General features: G+C 43.9%; 2 protein-coding genes across 3 annotated transcripts in view; one reads left to right on the forward strand and one right to left on the reverse strand.

Annotated features, from left to right (window-relative positions):
- The window catches only part of syt15 (synaptotagmin XV), a 34,113-nt gene that overhangs the window by 10,549 nt on the left and 2,253 nt on the right, over nt 1–21,311 (forward strand). The window contains exons 1-6 of one of the 2 annotated variants that reach the window (XM_061907713.1): nt 13,140–13,195; nt 13,257–13,446; nt 15,875–16,005; nt 16,066–16,358; nt 16,420–16,587; nt 20,067–20,175. In XM_061907713.1, coding sequence (XP_061763697.1) covers nt 13,262–13,446; nt 15,875–16,005; nt 16,066–16,358; nt 16,420–16,587; nt 20,067–20,175 — 886 coding nt within the window. In that variant the 5' untranslated portion in view covers nt 13,140–13,195; nt 13,257–13,261. Of the gene's footprint in view, nt 1–13,139; nt 13,196–13,256; nt 13,447–15,874; nt 16,006–16,065; nt 16,359–16,419; nt 16,588–20,066; nt 20,176–21,311 lie in introns of those variants that run through there. The other variant, XM_061907712.1, reaches the window with a different exon arrangement.
- LOC133557023 (uncharacterized) lies at nt 3,743–6,047 on the reverse strand. Its single transcript, XM_061907308.1, has 2 exons — nt 5,880–6,047; nt 3,743–5,810 (listed from the first exon to the last, which is right to left on the reverse strand). The coding sequence occupies exon 2, from the start codon at nt 5,793–5,795 to the stop codon at nt 4,278–4,280; it is 1,518 nt and encodes a 505-aa protein (XP_061763292.1). The 5' UTR covers nt 5,796–5,810; nt 5,880–6,047; the 3' UTR covers nt 3,743–4,277.

Genomic DNA, 21,311 nt, shown 5'->3' on the forward strand with positions numbered 1-21,311 from the left:
TTTTTTTATCAATCCAACAAAACATTACACAGCAAAACCCCAAGTTTGAACTATTATTTTGTTTGTTTTATGCTCTTTTGTCAAAACTTTGATGTTTTTATATGGCAACCACACAACATATGCAATATTTTTTCCACATAAAACATTTTAAAGTCATAATTTTTTAGTAATAATTCATTATAACATAGATCTTTTTATTTATTATTATTATTTTTTTTTTTTTATCAATCCAACAAAACATTACACAGCAAAACCCCAAGTTTGAACTATTATTTTGTTTGTTTTATGCTCTTTTGTCAAAACTTTGATGTTTTTATATGGCAACCACACAACATATGCAATATTTTTTCCACATAAAACATTTTAAAGTGATAATTTTTAAGTAATAATTCATTATAACGGATGTATTTATTTATTTATTTATTTATTTATTTATTTATTTATTATTTTTATCAATCGAACAAAACATTACACAGCAAAACCATAACAAGTTTGAACTATTATTTTGCTTGTTTTATGCTCTTTTGTCAAAACTTAGATGTTTTTATATGGCAACCACACAACATATGCAATATTTTTTCCACATAAAACATTTTAAAGTGATATTTTTCAAGTAATTATTCATTATAACATAGATTTTTGTATTTATTATTTTTGTATTTATTTATTTTTAATTTTTTTATCAATCCAACAAAACATTACACAGCAAAACCTTAACAAGTTTGAACTATTATTTTGTTTGTTTTATGCTCTTTTATCAAAACATAGATGTTTTTATAAGGCAACCACAGAACATATGCAATATTTTTTCCACATAAAACATTTTAAAGTGATAATTTTTAAGTAATTATTCATTATAACATAGATTTTTTTAATTTATTATTTATTTATTTAAAAAAAAATGTTATCAATCCAACAAAACATTACACAGCAAAACCATAACAAGTTTGAACTATTATTTTGTTTGTTTTATGCTCTTCTGTCAAAACTTTGATGTTTTTATATGGCAACCACACAACATATGCAATATTTTTTCCACATAAAACATTTTAAAGTGGTAATTTTTAAGTAATTATTCATTACAACATAGATTTTATTCCCCTTTTTGAACATGGAAAAAAAAAGAAAATAAAGACCGAAGGAATAAAAAAAACTGCCTGCATGGCAGCTTTGTGTCAACATTGCCACTTTTTTCATTAGATTTCACCTCATTCCACTTTTTTTAAATGTTTTATTTTTATTTTTGCAATACTATCAATTTTGCAATTTTTGCAGAATGTGTGGGGGGCCGCAAATGGCCCCCGGGGCCGCACTTTGGACACCCCTGATATAGTATAACTATCTGCAGCATTACATGTCCTTAAAACACATTCCAATTAGATTTGCTGAGAATAGCAGAAACCCTGAAATAGAAGCACTAGTGCAGTAGCCCTTTAAGGTGGGAAAATAAGCGGGGAAGTCCACGTTGTGGCTGTGAAAATAAACCAGACAATGAGCACAGTGGAAGTCACCAGCGACTGTGGGCCCGGCAGAATGTGCACGTTCATCAATGCTCAAAGCTCCTCGCTGTGGTTCAACAAGTTTCATGAAACTGTTGACAAATACCTCATTTAGAAAAAATAACCCTTGTGTGGTGTTCATATTGTTGTTACTTAGCCAGCGTTTGTGGGTCTGATGGACCTCTTGCATTTTGTGGCTTTTAAGGCCTCACCATCAAATACTTTTATGTTAAAATACTGAACAGATGTTTATTGGGAAAAGGTAAACAACTGTTCCCACACAAGGTTACAACATTGTTTTTCAACACTGTCTGCTCTCATTTTCTCGCACATTTGACCCTCTGATGTTCTGCTTACCTACACACTGTCCTCCTGTCTAGGCCTGCTACGTGTGTGTCTGTGTGTGTGTGTTTATTGGGATAAGGTAAACAACTGTTCCCACACAAGGTTACAACATTGTTTTTCAACACTGTCTGCTCTCATTTTCTCGCACATTTGACCCTCTGATGTTCTGCTTACCTACACACTGTCCTCCTATCTAGGCCTGCTGTGTGTGTGTGCGTGTGTGTGTGTGTGTGTGTGTGTGTGTGTGTGTGTGTGTGTGTGTGTGTGTTTATTGGGATAAGGTAAACAACTGTTCCCACACAAGGTTACAACATTGTTTTTCAACACTGTCTGCTCTCATTTTCTCGCACATTTGACCCTCTGATGTTCTGCTTACCTACACTCTGTCCTCCTGTCTAGGCCTGCTATGTGTGTGTGTGTGTGTGTGTGTGTGTGTGTGTGTGTGTGGTCATGACCACGCACCATACACCCCCTCTACACATTTCTATTACATATAAGAAGTTCGGGTCCACTGGACCCGGGGCTAATAGAAGTGTGGAAGTTGATGTTCTGTGTACCACACGCACATGCTTACACACACACACACACACACACACACACACACACACACACACACACACACACACACACACACACACACACACACAACAGCAACAGGCATAGACAGGAGGACAGAGTGTAGGTACGCAGAACATCAGAGGGTCAAATGTGCGAGAAAATGAGAGCAGACAGTGTTGACAAACAACGTTGCAACCTTGTGTGGGAACCGCAGGTACAGCAACACAAAAGAAGAATCCCTGTGGGATGCGGAAACTGGCAGGGAAATTTTCCGTGCAACGTTCATATTTTTGTTGCTCAGCCAGCGTTTGTGGGTCTGATGGACCCGTTGCATTTTGTGGCCTGTAATGCCTCACAATCAAACATTTTTATAATAAAATACTGAACAGATGTTTATTGAGATAAGGTAAACAACTGTTCCCACTCAAGGTTGCAACATTGTTTGTCAACACTGTTTGCTCTCATTTTCTCGCACATTTGACCCTCTGATGTTCTGTGTACCTACACTCTGTCTTCCTCCTGTCTAGGCCTGTTGCTGCTGCTGTTGTGTGTATGTATGTGTGTGTGTGTGTGTGGTACACAGAACATCAACTTCCACACTTCTATTAACCCCGGGTTCAGTGGACCCAAACTTCTTATATGTAATAGAAATGTGTAGGGGCTGTGTTTGGTGTGTGGTCATTAATGACCACACACACACACACACACACACACACACACACACACAGCAGGCCAAGACAGGAGGAGGACAGAGTGTAGGTACACAGAACATCAGAGGGTCAAATGTGCGAGAAAATGAGAGCAGACAGTGTTGACAAACAATGTTGCAACCTTGTGTGGGAACAGTTGTTTACCTGATCCCAATAAACATCTGTTCAGTATTTTATCATAAAAGTGTTTGATTGTGAGGCATTACAAGCCACAAAATGCAACGGGTGCATCGGACCCACAAACGCTGGCTGAGTAACAACAATATGAACGTTGCACGGAGAATTTCCCTGCCAGTTTCCAAATCCCACAGGGATTCTTCTTTTGTGTTGCTGCACCTGCGGTTCCCACACAAGGTTGCAACGTTGTTTGTCAACACTGTCTGCTCTCATTTTCTCGCACATTTGACCCTCTGATGTTCTGCGTACCTACACTCTGTCCTCCTCTTGTCTAGACCTGTTGCTGTTGTGTGTGTGTGTGTGTGTGTGTGTGTGTGTGGTACACAGAACATCAACTTCCACACTTCTATCAGCCCCGGGTCCAGTGGACCCGAACTTTTTTATATGTAATAGAAATGTGTAGAGGGGATGTATGGTGTGTGGTCATTAATGACCACACACACACATAGCAGGCCTAGACAGGAGGAGGACAGAGTGTAGCAGAGGGTGAAATGTGCAAGAAAATGAGAGCAGACAGTGTTGACAAACAATGTTGCAACCTACCTGACATTTGCATGCATCAAGTACAAAAATATGACTGAGGTGTGTACATACAAAATTAGCTTGAATGCTAACAGTTAGCACACTTTTCAGATAGCGTCAAGTAATATGAGCAAAATGAGCTAAAACGCTAGCATGCTAACGGTACTATGCTAACAATAGCATGTTTACAGTTAGCATTGATAAAATACCAAATTATATGACAATACACCTGCTGAATTTCCCCCAGGGATCAATAAAGTACTTTCTATTCTATTCTATTCTAAATTAGATCAAATGAAGCTACAGTAGTGCTAATGTTTGCATGCTTAAATGCTAATTGTAAGATGCGTACCAAAATATATTAAAATATATTATAGTAAAACTTGCATTTGTAAACACTTAGCAAGGCGTCATCGGGTTACATTAAGTTTATTTTCGACAGCAGGAGAGAAGTGGCCATTTTGTTTTAGTCCTCCTTTCTGGACCCCCCGCACCACCCTGGTCTCAGCGACCTCATCACACTCCTCTTCCGGACGATTCCGCTCCCACGTGCGGGCGAATTCGGGAAGCTCTCGTCCTCTCCTCCCGATCCGCTCGCCTCCTCCCGCCCCCCGCCCGTGTCCTCCTTCCACTGGCCTCCGGGCGGCGTGGCCTCGGTAGGAGACGGAGGTTTGGGCGCTTTCTTCTTCGCCGAGGGACGTTTGGCGGGGTCGGGGCTGGTGTGAAGTTCCAGATGTTTCTGAATGGCCGCGCTCAGCTCCTGCGGGTCCACCGAGGCGCCGTGGACGTCCCAGGTCAAGCCGTCCTCGTCCCACTGCACCTGCTTCATGCTGCTCCTCCTCCCGCCCGGCTCGTCCTTCTCCTCCCCCTGGACCTTCAGGCAGGACCTCTTGCGCTCCGGATCGTTCCCGGAAGCGGAGGCCTCGTCCTCGCCGTTGCTGCCGGGGAACATGCTGGAGGAAGGCGACACCAGGTTGGAGTTGGACCCTATCGAGGCCTTCAGGTTCAGCCTGGATCCGGGCGGCGAGCCCAGGAGGGACGGTGAGCCCGTGTGAGAGGTGTTCCTGCGGAGGTCCCACCAGGAGCCGGCGGGGGAGAGGGTCTGCACGGCCGCGTCCGCCACCTCCCGCCAGGGCGTCATGGTCCCTCGCTCCTTTTTGACGCCGCCTCTGCAGCATCTGCAACCTTCGCGCAGCAGCGAGTCACTCACGGAGGAGACCAGCGCCGGCCTCCCGCCTCGGCCTGGACTTTGGCCCGGTTGCCATGGCAACTGGAGGTGGACTCCCGCATCTTGATCCCGCTCTTTGTCGGCTGAGCCTCGCAGCGCCGTCTGGGACAGGAAGGACGCCGGGGTTAAGGACCCCACGGAGGACGCCATCGGCGAGGGGTACTGGAAATAAAGCATGCGGTCGTTCAGGAAGGCGTCCTCTTCTTTGCTTGTCACCCGGAAAAAGCGCTTTGAGGACGGCGCGGCGTCAAGGTGGCGTGGAGATGCCGGGTGGTCTTCCTGCCGGGGTGCCCTACTTGTGACTGGCGAAGACGAGGAGCAAAGATCCACGGACGGGAGAGTGGGCGTCATCAAGGGGGAGATGAACGGCGAGGAGGTCATGGTGGCGTCCCGCGTGAGGCTGCAGGGGCGCGACCCCCCGCCGCCCCACACCACCGTGTTGGGGGTGCTGCTGCCGCTACGCACGTCGGCACTGCACCGGCTCCAGCGCCCGCTCGCGTTCTGGGTCTTCTCCGGTGATGAGCCAAAGGGGTTCGGCTCGGCGGGCAATGTGGCGCTGGAGCTGCGCCGCAGGGCCATGCCGGTCCACGCCGGGCCCGACGCCGTCACGACGTCCACGGCGCTCTTGGAGAGGGAAAAAATGGGCATCCGGTCGCCGGGCTCGTCCAGCCCGGACAGGCTGGAGTAGGACACGGACGGACTGGCCGTGCAGCACACCGACTGGTAGGTCTCGGAGGAGGGTCGCGCGGGCCTCATCGCCGTGGCAACCACCTGACATCAGGACACGTCACTTAACACCACGAAGGTGGGATTCCTACGAGTCTTCGCGCACTCCCCTACCTTGAAGCCAACGCCTTGCTGAGCCCTAAACGGCGTCCTGTCCTCCTCCTCCTCCTCGCATTCCTTCCATGCCGAGACGACGTCTTTTCTCCAACCCAGGGTGGTGCGTGTCGACGACTCCACGACCTGTGGCGTGAAAAAGTGTGCTCATGGATCGTGCGTGAGAGAGGCCCGTGTGGGTGTGCCGCTCGGCCCGGGGATTAGCCGCCACCTGTCATCCCATTAGCTGCTCGCCAATCTCTGACCGCCGTGTGTGTGTGTGTGTGTGTGTGTGTGTGTGTGGTGTGTGCGGCACTAATGAGCAATGACTTCAAATGAGGTCAGCTGGCAGGAAAGGCATGCACACTTATTCCTGCACTCATTGTTCACAGGAACGGGAATCTAACATCCCGCGAGGGTACCTAATGGTGTGGCCCGAGCACGCCTTTTCATTACGGATTACGTACAAATTAGGATTATTATTATTATTATCTTTACATTCCCCGTTGTAATATCCGCGTAGTGTCCAGCACTTGCTGGTTACATTAGATTAGATTGGCTAATCTGAGCTGTTTGGGATTAATTGAATCACACTCTTGTCTTTTGTAAAGTCACTCTGTACAGCAAATGTGGGCGTCGACAAAAATAATATGAGTAGCTGGACAGGACAACAGCAATAAAAATTTAAAAAAAGCGCATTGATATGAAAAATAGTGTTTGACTGCTTGTTTCCAAGCCAAGTGCTTCAGCCGGTGCTGATTTTACAAGATGTCGCACTGACAGATTTCAGACAAGTCTTGAATAAATTTGGTTGAAGTCTCTAACGGCGATGCTGTACTGCTGACGAACAGTGCGATTGGTTTGTTGGTAAAGCTCCCTTGCCGGCGCCTTGAGAGTCGTGCTGGACAACGAGCTGCCGGCTTTGGCTTGTTGCTTAGCGCTGTCGACCCGGGGGCCTCATTTAGTTAAACATTTTTTTACCAGAGGCCGGGCTATATATATATATATATATATATATATATATACATATATATATATATATATATATATATATATATATGGCGTTGCCGGCAGTGAGAGGCGACGGGCTGGGGTGGCAATTCTGGTTGCCCCCCGGCTCAAAGCCTGTACGTTTGAGTTCAACCCAGTGGACGAGAGGGTAGCTTCCCTTCGCCTTCGGGTGGGGGGACGGGTCCTGACTGTTGTTTGTGCTTACGCACCAAACAGCAGTTCAGAATACCCACCCTTTTTGGGTACACTCGAGGGAGTACTGGAAAGTGCTCCTCCGGGTGATTCCCTTGTCCTACTGGGAGACTTCAACGCTCATGTTGGCAACGACAGTGAAACCTGGAGAGGCGTGATTGGGAAGAATGGTCGCCCGGATCTAAACCCGAGTGGTGTTTTGTTATTGGACTTTTGTGCTCGTCACAGTTTGTCGATAACAAACACCATGTTCAAACATAAGGGTGTCCATATGTGCACTTGGCACCAGGACACCCTAGGCCGCAGTTCCATGATCGACTTTGTAGTTGTGTCATCGGATTTGCGGCCTTATGTTTTGGACACTCGGGTGAAGAGAGGGGCGGAGCTTTCTACCGATCACCACCTGGTGGTGAGTTGGCTGCGATGGTGGGGGAGGATGCCGGACAGACCTGGCAGGCCCAAACGCATTGTGAAGGTCTGCTGGGAACGTCTGGCAGAGTCTCCTGTCAGAGAGAGTTTGAATTTACACCTCCGGGAGAACTTTGAACATGTCACGAGGGAGGTGCGGGACATTGAGTCCGAGTGGACCATGTTCCGAACCTCTATTGTCGAGGCGGCTGATTGGAGCTGTGGCCGCAAGGTTGTTGGTGCCTGTCGTGGCGGTAATCCCAGAACCCGTTGGTGGACACCAGCAGTGAGGGATGTTGTCAAGCTGAAGAAGGAGTCCTATCGGGTTCTTTTGGCTCATAGGACTCCGGAGGCAGTGGACGGGTACCGACGGGCCAAGCGGTGTGCAGCTTTAGCGGTCGCGGAGGCAAAAACTCGGACATGGGAAGAGTTCGGGGAAGCCATGGAAAACGACTTCCGGACGGCTTCGAAGCGATTCTGGACCACCATACGGCGCCTCAGGAAGGGGAAGCAGTGCACTATCAACACCGTGTATGGTGCGGATGGTGTTCTGCTGACTTCGACTGCGGATGTTGTGGATCGGTGGAGGGAATACTTCGAAGACCTCCTCAATCCCACCAACACGTCTTTCTTTGAGGAAGCGGTGCCTGGGGAATCTGTAGTGGACTCTCCTATTTCTGGGGCTGAGGTCGCTGAGGTAGTTAAAAAGCTCCTCGGCGGCAAGGCCCCGGGGGTGGATGAGATCCGCCCGGAGTTCCTTAAGGCTCTGGATGCTGTGGGGCTGTCTTGGTTGACAAGACTCTGCAGCATCGCGTGGACATCGGGGGCGGTACCTCTGGATTGGCAGACCGGGGTGGTGGTCCCTCTCTTTAAGAAGGGGGTCCGGAGGGTGTGTTCCAACTATCGTGGGATCACACTCCTCAGCCTTCCCGGTAAGGTTTATTCAGGTGTACTGGAGAGGAGGCTTCGCCGGATAGTCGAACCTCGGATTCAGGAGGAACAGTGTGGTTTTCGTCCTGGTCGTGGAACTGTGGACCAGCTCTATACTCTCGGCAGGGTTCTTGAGGGTGCATGGGAGTTTGCCCAACCAGTCTACATGTGCTTTGTGGACTTGGAGAAGGCATTCGACCGTGTCCCTCGGGAAGTCCTGTGGGGAGTGCTCAGAGAGTATGGGGTATCGGAATGTCTTATTGTGGCAGTCCGCTCCCTGTATGATCAGTGTCAGAGCTTGGTCCGCATTGCTGGCAGTAAGTCGGACACGTTTCCAGTGAGGGTTGGACTCCGCCAAGGCTGTCCTTTGTCACCGATTCTGTTCATAACTTTTATGGACAGAATTTCTAGGCGCAGCCAAGGCGTTGAGGGGTTCCGGTTTGGTGGCCACGGGATTAGGTCTCTGCTTTTTGCAGATGATGTAGTCCTGATGGCTTCATCTGGCCGGGATCTTCAGCTCTCACTGGATCGGTTCGCAGCCGAGTGTGAAGCGACCGGAATGAGAATCAGCACCTCCAAGTCCGAGTCCATGGTTCTCGCCCGGAAAAAGGTGGAGTGCCATCTCCGGGTTGGGGAGGAGACCCTTCCCCAAGTGGAGGAGTTCAAGTACCTAGGAGTCTTGTTCACGAGTGGGGGAAGAGTGGATCGTGAGATCGACAGGCGGATCGGTGCGGCGTCTTCAGTAATGCGGACGTTGTATCGATCCGTTGTGGTGAAGAAGGAGCTGAGCCGGAAGGCAAAGCTCTCAATTTACCGGTCGATCTACGTTCCCATCCTCACCTATGGTCATGAGCTTTGGGTCATGACCGAAAGGATAAGATCACGGGTACAAGCGGCCGAAATGAGTTTCCTCCGCCGGGTGGCGGGGCTCTCCCTTAGAGATAGGGTGAGAAGCTCTGCCATCCGGGAGGAGCTCAACGTAAAGCCGCTGCTCCTCCACATCGAGAGGAGCCAGATGAGGTGGTTCGGGCATCTGGTCAGGATGCCACCCGAACGCCTCCCTAGGGATGTGTTTAGGGCACGTCCAGCTGGTAGGAGGCCACGGGGAAGACCCAGGACACGTTGGGAAGACTATGTGTCCCGGCTGGCCTGGGAACGCCTCGGGATCCCCCGGGAAGAGCTAGACGAAGTGGCTGGAGATAGGGAAGTCTGGGCTTCCCTGCTTAGGCTGCTGCCCCCGCGACCCGACCTCGGATAAGCGGAAGATGATGGATGGATGGATGGATGGATATATATATGTGTATATATATATATATATATATATATGTGTGTATATATATATATATATATATATATATATATACATATATATATGTGTATATATATATATATATATATGTGTATATGTATATATGTGTGTATATATATATATATATATATACATATATATATGTGTATATATATATATATATGTATATATATATATATATATACATATATATATGTGTGTATATATATATGTGTATATATATATATATATATATATACACATATATTAATGTATGTATTCTCAAAAGCGACCAGAAATACCCCAAATCCTTCAAATTAACAACCATATTGCTACAATAATAAACATTTTAACAAAGTAAAATCCATTTACAGTACATTAACACCTCGGCACACACACACGTAAGTCCTTTTAGTGCCCTCACAAGTGACCATAAATCCCCTAAATCCTTAACAACCATATTGCTACAATAATAAACATTTTAAAAAGTAAAATCCATTTACAGTACATTAACACATTGGCACACACACATAAGTCCCTTTGGTGCCCTCACAAGTGACCAGAAATCCCCCAAATCCTTAACATTAACAACTATATTGCTACAATAATAAACATTTTAAAAAGTAAAATCCATTTACAGTACCTTAACACATCGGCACACACACATAAGTCCTTTTGGTGCCCTCACAAGTGACCATAAATCCCCTAAATCTTCAACTTTAACAACCATATAGCTACAATAATAAACATTTTAAAAAGTAAAATCCATTTACAGTACCTTAACACATCGGCACACACACATAAGTCCCTTTGGTGCCCTCACAAGTGACCATAAATCCCCTAAATCTTTAACTTTAACAACCATATTGCTACAATAATAAACATTTAAAAAAGTAAAATCCATTTACAGTACATTAACACCTTGGCACACACACACGTAAGTCCTTTTCGTGCCCTCACAAATGACCATAAATCCCCTAAATCCCTAACAACCATATTGCTACAATAAAAAAACATTTTAAAAAGTAAAATCCATTTACAGTACCTTAACACATCGGCACACACACATAAGTCCCTTTGGTGCCCTCACAAGTGACCATAAATCCCCTAAATCTTTAACTTTAACAACCATATTGCTACAATAATAAACATTTTAAAAAAGTAAAATCCATTTACAGTACATTAACACCTCGGCACACACACACGTAAGTCCTTTTAGTGCCCTCCCGAGTGACCATAAATCCCCTAAATCCCTAACAACCATACTGCTACAATAAATAAACATTTTAAAAAGTAAAATCCATTTACAGTACTTTAACACATTGGCACACACACATAAGTCCCTTTGGTGCCCTCACAAGTGACCATAAATCCCCTAAATCCTTAACAACCATATTGCTACAATAAAAAAAACATTTTAAAAAGTAAAATCCATTTACAGTACAATAACACATTGGCACACACACATATGTCCCTATGGTGCCCTCACAAGTGACCAGAAATCCCCTAAATCTTTAACTTTAACAACCATATTGCTACAATAATAAACATTTTAAAAAGTAAAATCCATTTACAGTACATTAACACCTCGGCACACACACACGTAAGTCCTTTTAGTGCCCTCACAAGTGACCATAAATCCCCTAAATCCCTAACAACCATATTGCTACTGTAAAAAAACATTCTAAAAAGTAAAATCCATTTACAGTACCTTAACACATCGGCACACACACATAAGTCCCTTTGGTGCCCTCACAAGTGACCATAAATCCCCTAAATCTTTAACTTTAACAACCATATTGCTACAATAATAAACATTTAAAAAAGTAAAATCCATTTACAGTACATTAACACCTCGGCACACACACACGTAAGTCCTTTTAGTGCCCTCACAAATGACCATAAATCCCCTAAATCCCTAACAACCATATTGCAACAATAAAAAAACATTTTAAAAAGTAAAATCCATGTACAGTACCTTAACACATCGGCACACACACATAAGTCCCTTTGGTGCCCTCACAAGTGACCATCAATCCCCTAAATCTTTAACTTTAATAACTATATTGCTACAATAATAAACATTTTAAAAAGTAAAATCCATTTACAGTACCTTAACACATCGGCACACACACATAAGTCCCTTTGGTGCCCTCACAAGTGACCAAAAATCCCCCAAATCCTTAACATTAACAACTATATTGCTACAATAATAAACATTTTAAAAAGTAAAATCCATTTACAGTACCTTAACACATCGGCACACACACATAAGTCCCTTTGGTGCCCTCACAAGTGACCAGAAATCCCCTAAATCCTTTAACAATCAGATTGCTTCAATAATAAACATTTTAAAAAGTCCGAAGACATGCACTTGGGGATAGGTTGATCGGCCGTAATGTGTGAATGTGAGTGTGGATGTTGTCGGTTTATCTGTGTTGGCCCTGCGATGAGGTGGCAACTTGTCCAGGGTGTACACCGCCTTCTGCCCATGTGCAGCTGAGATAGGCTCCAGCAACTGGATGGATGGATGGAAGCAGGCTAAAATAATCCTGATGTGTTTAGCCCACCTGAATTCAACTTACTAAATGTGTCTCTGTATGATTATTTTACCTTGAAATATAACACGAATACATTCATTAAAATAAAAATCAACAAAATAAAACATACTTATTTTGAAAAATAATATTTCAAAAAGCCCGGACCCACAATAATGTCACCGCCAGGCGGATGACCGCTCACAGCCACTAGGGGGCATATAGGTGACTGCTATGACAACCAGTGTTTTTTTTTGTTTGTTTTGTTTTTTTCGTGGTAATTTCTGCACATTTAAAGCCTTGAAAGCAGCAAAAAAAATAAAAAATAATTTCCATGCGCTTACTGCTGTCACACTTGACTGCAGCGAGGTTGCATAAGTAAAACGTACAAACACACACACACACACAATAACATCTGAATTGCTCCCACTGCCCTTGTCCTTTTTTTTCTTCTTTTTTTTTTTTCTAGTCCTTCACTCTCACTTTTCTCATCCACAAAATCTTTCATCCTCGCTCAAATTAATGGGGAAATCGTCGCTTTCTCGGTCCGAATCGCTCTAGCTGCTGGTGGCCATGATTGTAAACAACGTTCAGATGTGAGGAGCTCCACAACCCGTGACATCACGCGCACACCGTCTGCTACTTCCGGCACAGGCGAGGCTTTTTTATTAGCGACCAAAAGTTGCGAACTTTATCGTCGATGTTCTCTACTAAATCCTTTCAGCAAAAATATCGCGAAATGATCAAGTATGAAACATAGAATGGACCTGCTATCCCCGTTTGAATTCGAAAATCTCATTTCAGTAGGCCTTTAACTGTCCCTAATAAAATGGCTGGCATGGTGTGCAGAAAAGGCAAATAAAAGCGTGATGTGGTGAGAAGAAGCCACCTGTGTCACACACACACACACACACACACTTGACCAAGCATTGTAGCCGCAAACACCAAAAAAGAAGCTGCCGCTGAATACGGTACAAAAAAAACAACAACAACATGTCATGTGACCTCCTACTTTGTGTCTTTGTGGTGCAGGTCTGATGGTTCTGTTGGCTGCCGGCCTGTCTGCGGGTCTCCTGGTGCTTCTCCTGCTGATCCTGGTCATGTTCTACCTGTGGAGGAGGGCGAGGGATCGCAGTCAGTACCAGGAGCTGGACGCCGCCGTGGCCCCCGTCCCAGCATGCACTGCTCAAGCCCTGCAGGTTTCTCAAGGCCCCTGGGTCAAGTAAGTGTCCCGATAGAACTTTTTCACTACATATACTGATGAGTATTATGGTTATAGCTCTGTTGGTAGAGTGGCCGTGCCAGCAATTTGAGGGTTCCGGGTTCAATCCCCGCTTCTGCCAACTTAGTCACTGCCGTTGTGTCCTTGGGCAAGACACTTTACCCACCTGCTCCCAGTGCCACCCACACTGGTTTAAATGTAAATTAGATATTGGGTTTCACTATGTTAAGTGCTTTGAGTCACTAGAGAAAAGCGCTATATAAATATAATTCACTTCACTTACCGATAGTACTCTGGCAGTGAAGTTGTCACGTTGTGTAAATGGTAAATATAAACAGAATACAAAAATTTGCAAATCCTTTTCAACTTATATTCAATTGAATAGACTGCAGAGACAAGATATTTCATGTTCACACTGAGAAACTGATTTTTTTTTGCAAATAATTTAATCGGAACGAGTCGGGCGCATTTCGTTTTCCCAAGGATGCAGTCGGGCTTCGGACACAGCGTGCAGGTAGGAAAAAAAAATGATTTATTAAGGAATAAAACAGACTTGGACAAAACTAACCGAACTAGCATGGGAGCCAGAAAACAAATAGAGCTTTAGCATGGAAGCCAGCATAAACAGAACCGGGAACCAAAGTTGTTGCGTGAGGCAAACTAGGATGCAAGAAAGAATGAACGGAGAAGGCAGGCTTAAATAAAGACAGTCATCACAACACAGGTGCACACAAACCGGAACCGAATGAGTCCAAAACAAACAAAAAACACCAGAAGACTCAAAAATCTAAATAATAATATTAATGGCAGCAACACATTGCAAAAAAGTTGTCACAGGGGCATTTTTACCACTGTGTTACATGGCCTTTCCTTTTAACAACACTCAGTAAACGTTTTTTTGAAGCTTTTCAGGTGGAATTCTTCCTTATTCTTGCTTGATGTACAGCTTAAGTTGTTCAACAGTCCGGGGTCTCCGGTGTGGTATTTTAGGCTTCGTAATGTGCCACACATTTTCAATGGGAGACAGGTCTGGACTACAGGCAGGCCAGTCAAGTACCCGCACTCTTTTACCATGCTGTTGTAACACGTGGCTTGGCATCGTCTTGCTGAAATAAGCAGGGGCGTCCATGATAACATTGCTTGGATGACAACATATGTTGCTCCAAAACCTGTATGGACCTTTCAGCATTAATGGTGCCTTCATAGATGTGTAAGTTACCCATGCTTTGGGCACTAATACACCTCCATACCATCACAGATGCTGGCTTTTCAACTTTGCGCCGACAACAATCCGGATGGTTCTTTTCCTCTTTGTTCCGGAGTAATAGTTTCCAAAAACTATTTCAAATGTGGACTCGTCGGACCACAGAACACTTTTCCACTTTGCATCAGTCCATCTTAGATGATCTCGGGCCCAAGCGGAGCCGGCGGCGTTTCCGGGTGTTGTTGATAAATGGCTTTCGCGTTGCGTAGCAGAGTTTTAACTTGCACTTACAGATGTAGCAATCAACTGTAGTTACTGACAGTGTTTTTTTCTGAAGTGTTCCTGAGCCCGTGTGGTGATATCCTTTACACACTGATGTCGCTTTTTGACGCGGTACCGCCTGAGGGATCGAAGGTCCATCATGTCATAGCTTACGTGCAGCGATTTCTCCAAATTCTCTGAACCTTTTGACGATATTACGGACCGTAGATGGTAAAATCCCTAAATTCCTTGCAATAGCTCGTTAAAAAATGTTGTTCTTAAACTGTCGGACAATTTGCTCAAGCATTTGTTGACAAAGTGCTGACCCTCGCCCCGTCCTTGTTTGCATTTCATGGCAGCTGCTTTTATACCCAATCACGGCACCCGCCTGTTCCCAATTAGCCTGTTCACCCGTTTGATGAGCATTCCTCAACTTTTCTCAGTCTTTTTTGTTACCTGTGCCAGCTTCTTTTTGAAAAATGACGCAGGCATCAAATTGCAAATGAGCTCATATTTGCCAAAAATAACAACGTTTTCCAGTGTGAACATTAAATATCTTGCCTTTGCAGTCTATTTAATTGAATATAAAATAAATGTAAAAAAAAAAAAAAAAAATTAATTAATAAAATTTGATAAACATTGAATAAAAGTTGACAAGGATTTGCAAATCATTGTATTCTGGCCACCCGAATGCCTCCCTAGGGAGGTGTTTAGGAGGCCTCGGGGAAGACCCAGGACACGTTGGGAAGACTATGTCTCCCGGCTGGCCTGGGAACGCCTCGGGATCCCCCGGGAAGAGCTAGACGAAGTGGCTGGGGAGAGGGAAGTCAGGGTTTCCCTGCTTAGGCTGCTGCCCCCGCGACCCGACCTCGGATAAGCGGAAGAAGATGGATGGATGTATTCTGTTTTTATTTACCATTTACACCGGTTTTGGGTTAACATTTTTTTGTCTGGGTTCTGGAGGCCCGTGGAGATCCCCTTCACGTTGCCTCCTCGCTTCACCACGCCAACCCGGACCAACCCGAAGACCGAGGAGAAGGCGGCGGTGATGAAGACCGACCTTCTCGCCCATCGAGGTTCTCTCTCAGTCCAAAGTAGGCCACACCCGCTCGTACGGGAATGAGACGAGGGAGTAATTGTCCTTGTGCGGCGAGGTTGGTACCCGGTGGGGACGCTGCTCGCCGACTTGTACTCCAGCCCCGCCCTCGGCGAGGTGGTGGCGCCCCCGCCCGGCATGGCCACCCGCCTCTGCTTCTCCGTGGAGTATCGCCACCGCAGCGAGCAGCTGGCGGTCTCCCTCCTCCGCCTGGGTAACCTCCCGCCGCGTTTCCACGGAAACGTCACCCTGGTCCAGCTCCGCCTGCTCCCGGACGACCGGCGGCCCCGCCAGGCCAAGGCCAGATGCACGGGGCCCGACCCGGAGTTCCACGACTGCTTCCTGTTCCAGGTGAGGACGTCGGGTTTTTGATGCCCCAACGCGGTCCCTTCACGTCCCGCCCGCTCTGCAGGTGTCGGGCGCCCGCGTGACCCGCGCCACCCTAAGCGTGGGCGTGCTGAGCGTGGCGCAGGACGGCAAGCGGCAGGCGGTGGGCAGAGTGCTGTTCCCCCTGCAGGGAGAACTGGGCCAGGCTGGCAGGGTCCTCTGGAGGGACCTGGAGGCCGAAGACCACCACCACGTATGTACAAACCCCGTTTCCATATGAGGTGGGAAATTGTGTTTGATGTAAATATAAACGGAATACAATGATTTGCAAATCATTTTCAACCCATATTCAGTTGAATATGCTACAAAGACAACATATTTGATGTTCAAACTCATAAACATTTTTTTGTTGTTGCAAATAATAATTAACTTAGAACTTCATGGCCAAGTAGTTGGGAAAGGGCATGTTCACCAATGTGTTACATCACCTCTTCTTTTAACAACACTCAATAAACGTTTGGGATTTGAGGAAACTAATTGTTGAAGCTTTGATAGTGGAATTCTTTCCCGTTCTTGTTTTATGTAGAGCTTCAGTCCTTCAACAGTCCGGGGTCTTGTTGTCGTATTTTACGCTTCATAATGTGCCATGGGAGACAGGTCTGGACTGCAGGCGGGCCAGGAAAGTACCCGCACTCTTTTTTTTACCAAGCCACGCTGTTGTAACAGGTGCTGAATGTGGCTTGGCATTGTCTTACTGAAATAAGCAGGGGCGTCCATGAAAATGAGCAGCATATGTTGTTCCGAAACCGGTATGTACCTTTCAGCATTAATGGTGCCTTCACAGATGTGTAAGTTACCCATGCCTTGGGCACTAATACACCCTCATACCATCACAGATGCTGGCTTTTCAACTTTGCGTCGATAACAGTCTGGATCAGGGCTAGGATACCTATGGCTCTAGAGCCAGATGTGGTTCTTTTGATGACTGCACCTGGCTCTCAGATAAATCTTAGTTAACATTGCTTAACATGGTAAGTAATGAATAATTCCGCTGGTAATCACATTGTCAAAAATAACATTCAAAATATAAAATATCCATCCGGTTTCTACCGCACCTGTTCAAGAAGTCGCATTAATGGTAGGAAGGATTTTATTTATAGTTGGTTAGCTTCAGACTAACAATGTTATTAAAAAGATTAAGAGACTTCCATCCATCCATCATTTTCTACTGCTTATACTCTAAAAATGTCGGTCTTGCTTAAAAATTGCACGCATTTAGTTGTATTCTGTCTTAAAAAAAAAAAGAATTTGGCTCTCACGGAAATACTTTTTAAAACATTTGCCTTGTATGGCTCTCTCAGCCAAAAAGGTTCCCGACCCCTGGTCTGGATGGCACAATGTCGAATATTTCCAAAAAACTATTTGAAATGTGGACTCGTCAGACCACAGAACACTTTTCCACTTTGCATCAGTCCATCTTAGATGATTTTGGGCCCAGAGAAGCCGGCGGCATTTCTGGATGTTGTTGATAAATGGCTTTGGCTTTGCATAGTAGAGCTTTAACTTGCACTTAAGGATGTGGCAACGAACTGTATTTAGCGACAGGGGTTTTTCCTAAGTGTTCCTGAGCCCATGTGGTGATATCCTTTAGAGATTGATGTCGGTTATTGATGCAGTGCCTCATTCAATGTTGGTTTCCGGCCATGCCGCTTACGTGGAGTGATTTTTATCCAGATTCTCTGAACCTTTTGATGATATTATGGAGCGTAGATGTTGAAATCCCTAAATTTCTTGCAATTGCACTTTGAGAAACGTTGTTCTTAAACTGTTTTGACTATTTGCTCACGCAGTTGTGGACAAAGGGGTGTACCTCGCCCCATCCTTTCTTGTGAATTACTTAGCATTTCATGGAAGCTGCTTTTATACCTAATCATGGCACCCACCTGTTCCCAATTAGCCTGCACACCTGTGGGATGTTCCAAATAAGTGTTTGATGAGCATTCCTCAACTTTATCATTATTTATTGCAGAGGTGGGTAGAGTAGCCAGAAATTGTACTCAAGTAAGAGTACTGTTACTTTAGAGATTTATTACTCAAGTAAAAGTAAGGAGTAGTCACCCAAATATTTACTTGAGTAAAAGTAAAAAGTATGTTGTGAAAAAACTACTCAAGTACTGAGTAACTGATGAGTAACCTGATTACGGCAACAAATAATGCACAAAAACATAAAAATAGCAATGAGCAAATTCAGAGCCAGGAATATCTCTTAAGCAACTAAAACAATATTATATATTAAATAATAAAACATCAAAATAAAAAAAAATTAAGGCAAATTGAGCCACAATAACTTCACAGCACCATAGGCTCAGTAGGCATTTATTGATTGATTGATTTATTGATTGATTGATTGAAACTTGTATTAGTAGATTGCACAGTACAGTACATATTCCGTACAATTGACCACTAAATGGTAACACCCCAATAAGTTTTTCAACGTTAATCAATTACTTAATAAATGACCAAGTCGAGGTGATCTACCTCATATATACATACACACACGTATCATATATATATATATATATATATATATATATATATATATATATATATATGTATATATATATACATACATACAGTATATAATTTATATTTATTTATTTTGCCGTTTTTGTTGACATGTTGAAGGTGTTTTAATGGATATACATGCATGTTTAACACATAGATTCCTATCTTTCATGAGGACAAGAATATAAGTTGGTGTATTACCTGATTCTGATGACTTGCATTGATTGGAATCAGACAGTATAGTGCTGATAACGTCCCGGTTTTCAAATGGAGGAGAAAAAAAGTTCCTCCTTTCTGTCTAATACCACATGAAAGTCGGTGGTTTTTGGCATCGTATTTGTCCAGCTTCCATATTCGTTTTTATACACTTTACAAGAAATACATTGGCGGCAAACTCCGTAGCTTGATAGTTTGTTTGCGCTGACTTTCGGAGACTCTTATTTCGTTAGCGCCGGCGCGATGGAGCGGCGCTTTTATTGTGAAGACAGGAACTGTGCGATCAGTCTTTAGGCTTTTGACGGGAAGTACGATTGAAATAAAAAGTGTCTTTTTTCCTTTACACTTTTGATTAATTGGTTGATTGATTGAAATTTTTATTAGTAGATTGCACAGTACAGTACATATTCCGTACAGTTGACCACTAAATGGTAACACCCCAATAAGTTTTCAACATGTTGGGGTCTACGTAGGACGGTCACGTGACCACCTGGCTCTGTTTGATTGGTCCAACGTCACCAGTGACTGCATGTGATTGGTGAAACGCAGGCATGCGTAGTTCCTACTTTGAATGCGTGTCTGACAAAATCAAAACAAACAAAGCGTGCATTAACAGATCGATAAAAAAAAAAAAAAGTACCGAGTAGCGACCTGATTGCAGATAAATGGAGCGGAGTAAAAGTAGCGTTTCTTCTCTATAAATATACTCAAGTAAAAGTAAAAGTATGTTGCATAAAAACTACTCTTAGAAGTACAATTTATCCCAAAAGTTACTCAAGTAGATGTAGCGCGTCACTACCCACCTCTGATTTATTGCCACCGTTTATATTTACATCTAACACAATTTCCCAACTCATATGGAAACAGGGTTTGTATTATCACGGCCTATCTCATCGCATCGTTAATCCCTTCTCTTATCATTCTCATCTCATGCCCATCCCCCACTGTCAGTGTTCAGAGTGGGGGGATGTGTTGGTGTCTCTGAGCTACAGTCCGTCTCTCCAGCGCCTCTCGGTGGAGGTGGTGAGGGCTCGAGGACTTCAGCTGGTCACGGACTCAGGTAGGAGGTGTATGGTGGGGAAAAAACATGACTAAAAATGTTAGCATGCTAATGCTAACATGCTGGCATATTAATGTTAGTATGCTAAAAGGTGACATGTTTCATTCAAACAAGTTGTATGACTGAGGTGTACGCCGACAAAATTGGCTAAAAAAGTTGGCATTTTGTAAACTAAAAATTTGCTTTAAAAGCTAGCATGCTAATGGTAAAATGCTCGCATATTAATGTTAGTATGCTAATAGTAAACATTGATTGATTGATTGATTGATTTAAACAAGTTGTATGACTGAGGTGTACGGTGACAAAATTGGCTAAAAAAGTTGGCATTTCTAAACTAAAATCTGCTTCAAAAGTTAGCATGCTAATGCTAAAATGCTCGCATATTAATGTTAGTATGCTAAAAGGTGACATGTTTCATTCAAACAAGTTGTATGACTGAGGTGTACTGCGACAAAATTGGCTGAAAAAGTTGGCATTTCTAAACTAAAAATTTGCTTAAAAAGTTAGCATGCTAATGCTAACATGCTGGCATATTAATGTTAGTATGCTAAAAGGTGACATGTTTCATTCAAACAAGTTGTATGACTGAGGTGTATGCTGACAAAATTGGCTAAAAAAGTTGGCATTTCTAAACTGAAAATTTGCTTCAAAAGTTAGCATGCTGATACTAAAATGCTCGCATATTAATGTTAGTATGCTAAAAGGTGACATGTTTCATTTAAACAAGTTGTATGACTGAGGTGTACGCCGACAAAATTGGCTAAAAAAGTTGGCATTTTGTAAACTAAAAATTTGCTTTAAAAGCTAGCATGCTAATGGTAAAATGCTCGCATATTAATGTTAGTATGCTAAAAGGTGACATGTTTCATTTAAACAAGTTGTATGACTGAGGTGTATGCCGACAAAATTGGCTAAAAAAGTTGCCATTTCTAAACTAAAAATTGGCTTAAAAAGTTAGCATGCTAAAGCTAACATGCTTGCATATTCATGTTAGTATGCTAAAAGGTGACCTGTTTCATTTAAACAAGTTGTATGACTGAGGTGTACGGCGACAAAATTGGCTAAAAAAGTTGGCATTTTCTAAACTAAAAATTTGCTTTAAAAGCTAGCATGCTAATGGTAAAATGCTCGCATAT

This window comes from Nerophis ophidion, linkage group LG08, assembly GCF_033978795.1.
Source record: "Nerophis ophidion isolate RoL-2023_Sa linkage group LG08, RoL_Noph_v1.0, whole genome shotgun sequence".
Taxonomy (NCBI): Eukaryota; Metazoa; Chordata; class Actinopteri; order Syngnathiformes; family Syngnathidae; genus Nerophis; species Nerophis ophidion.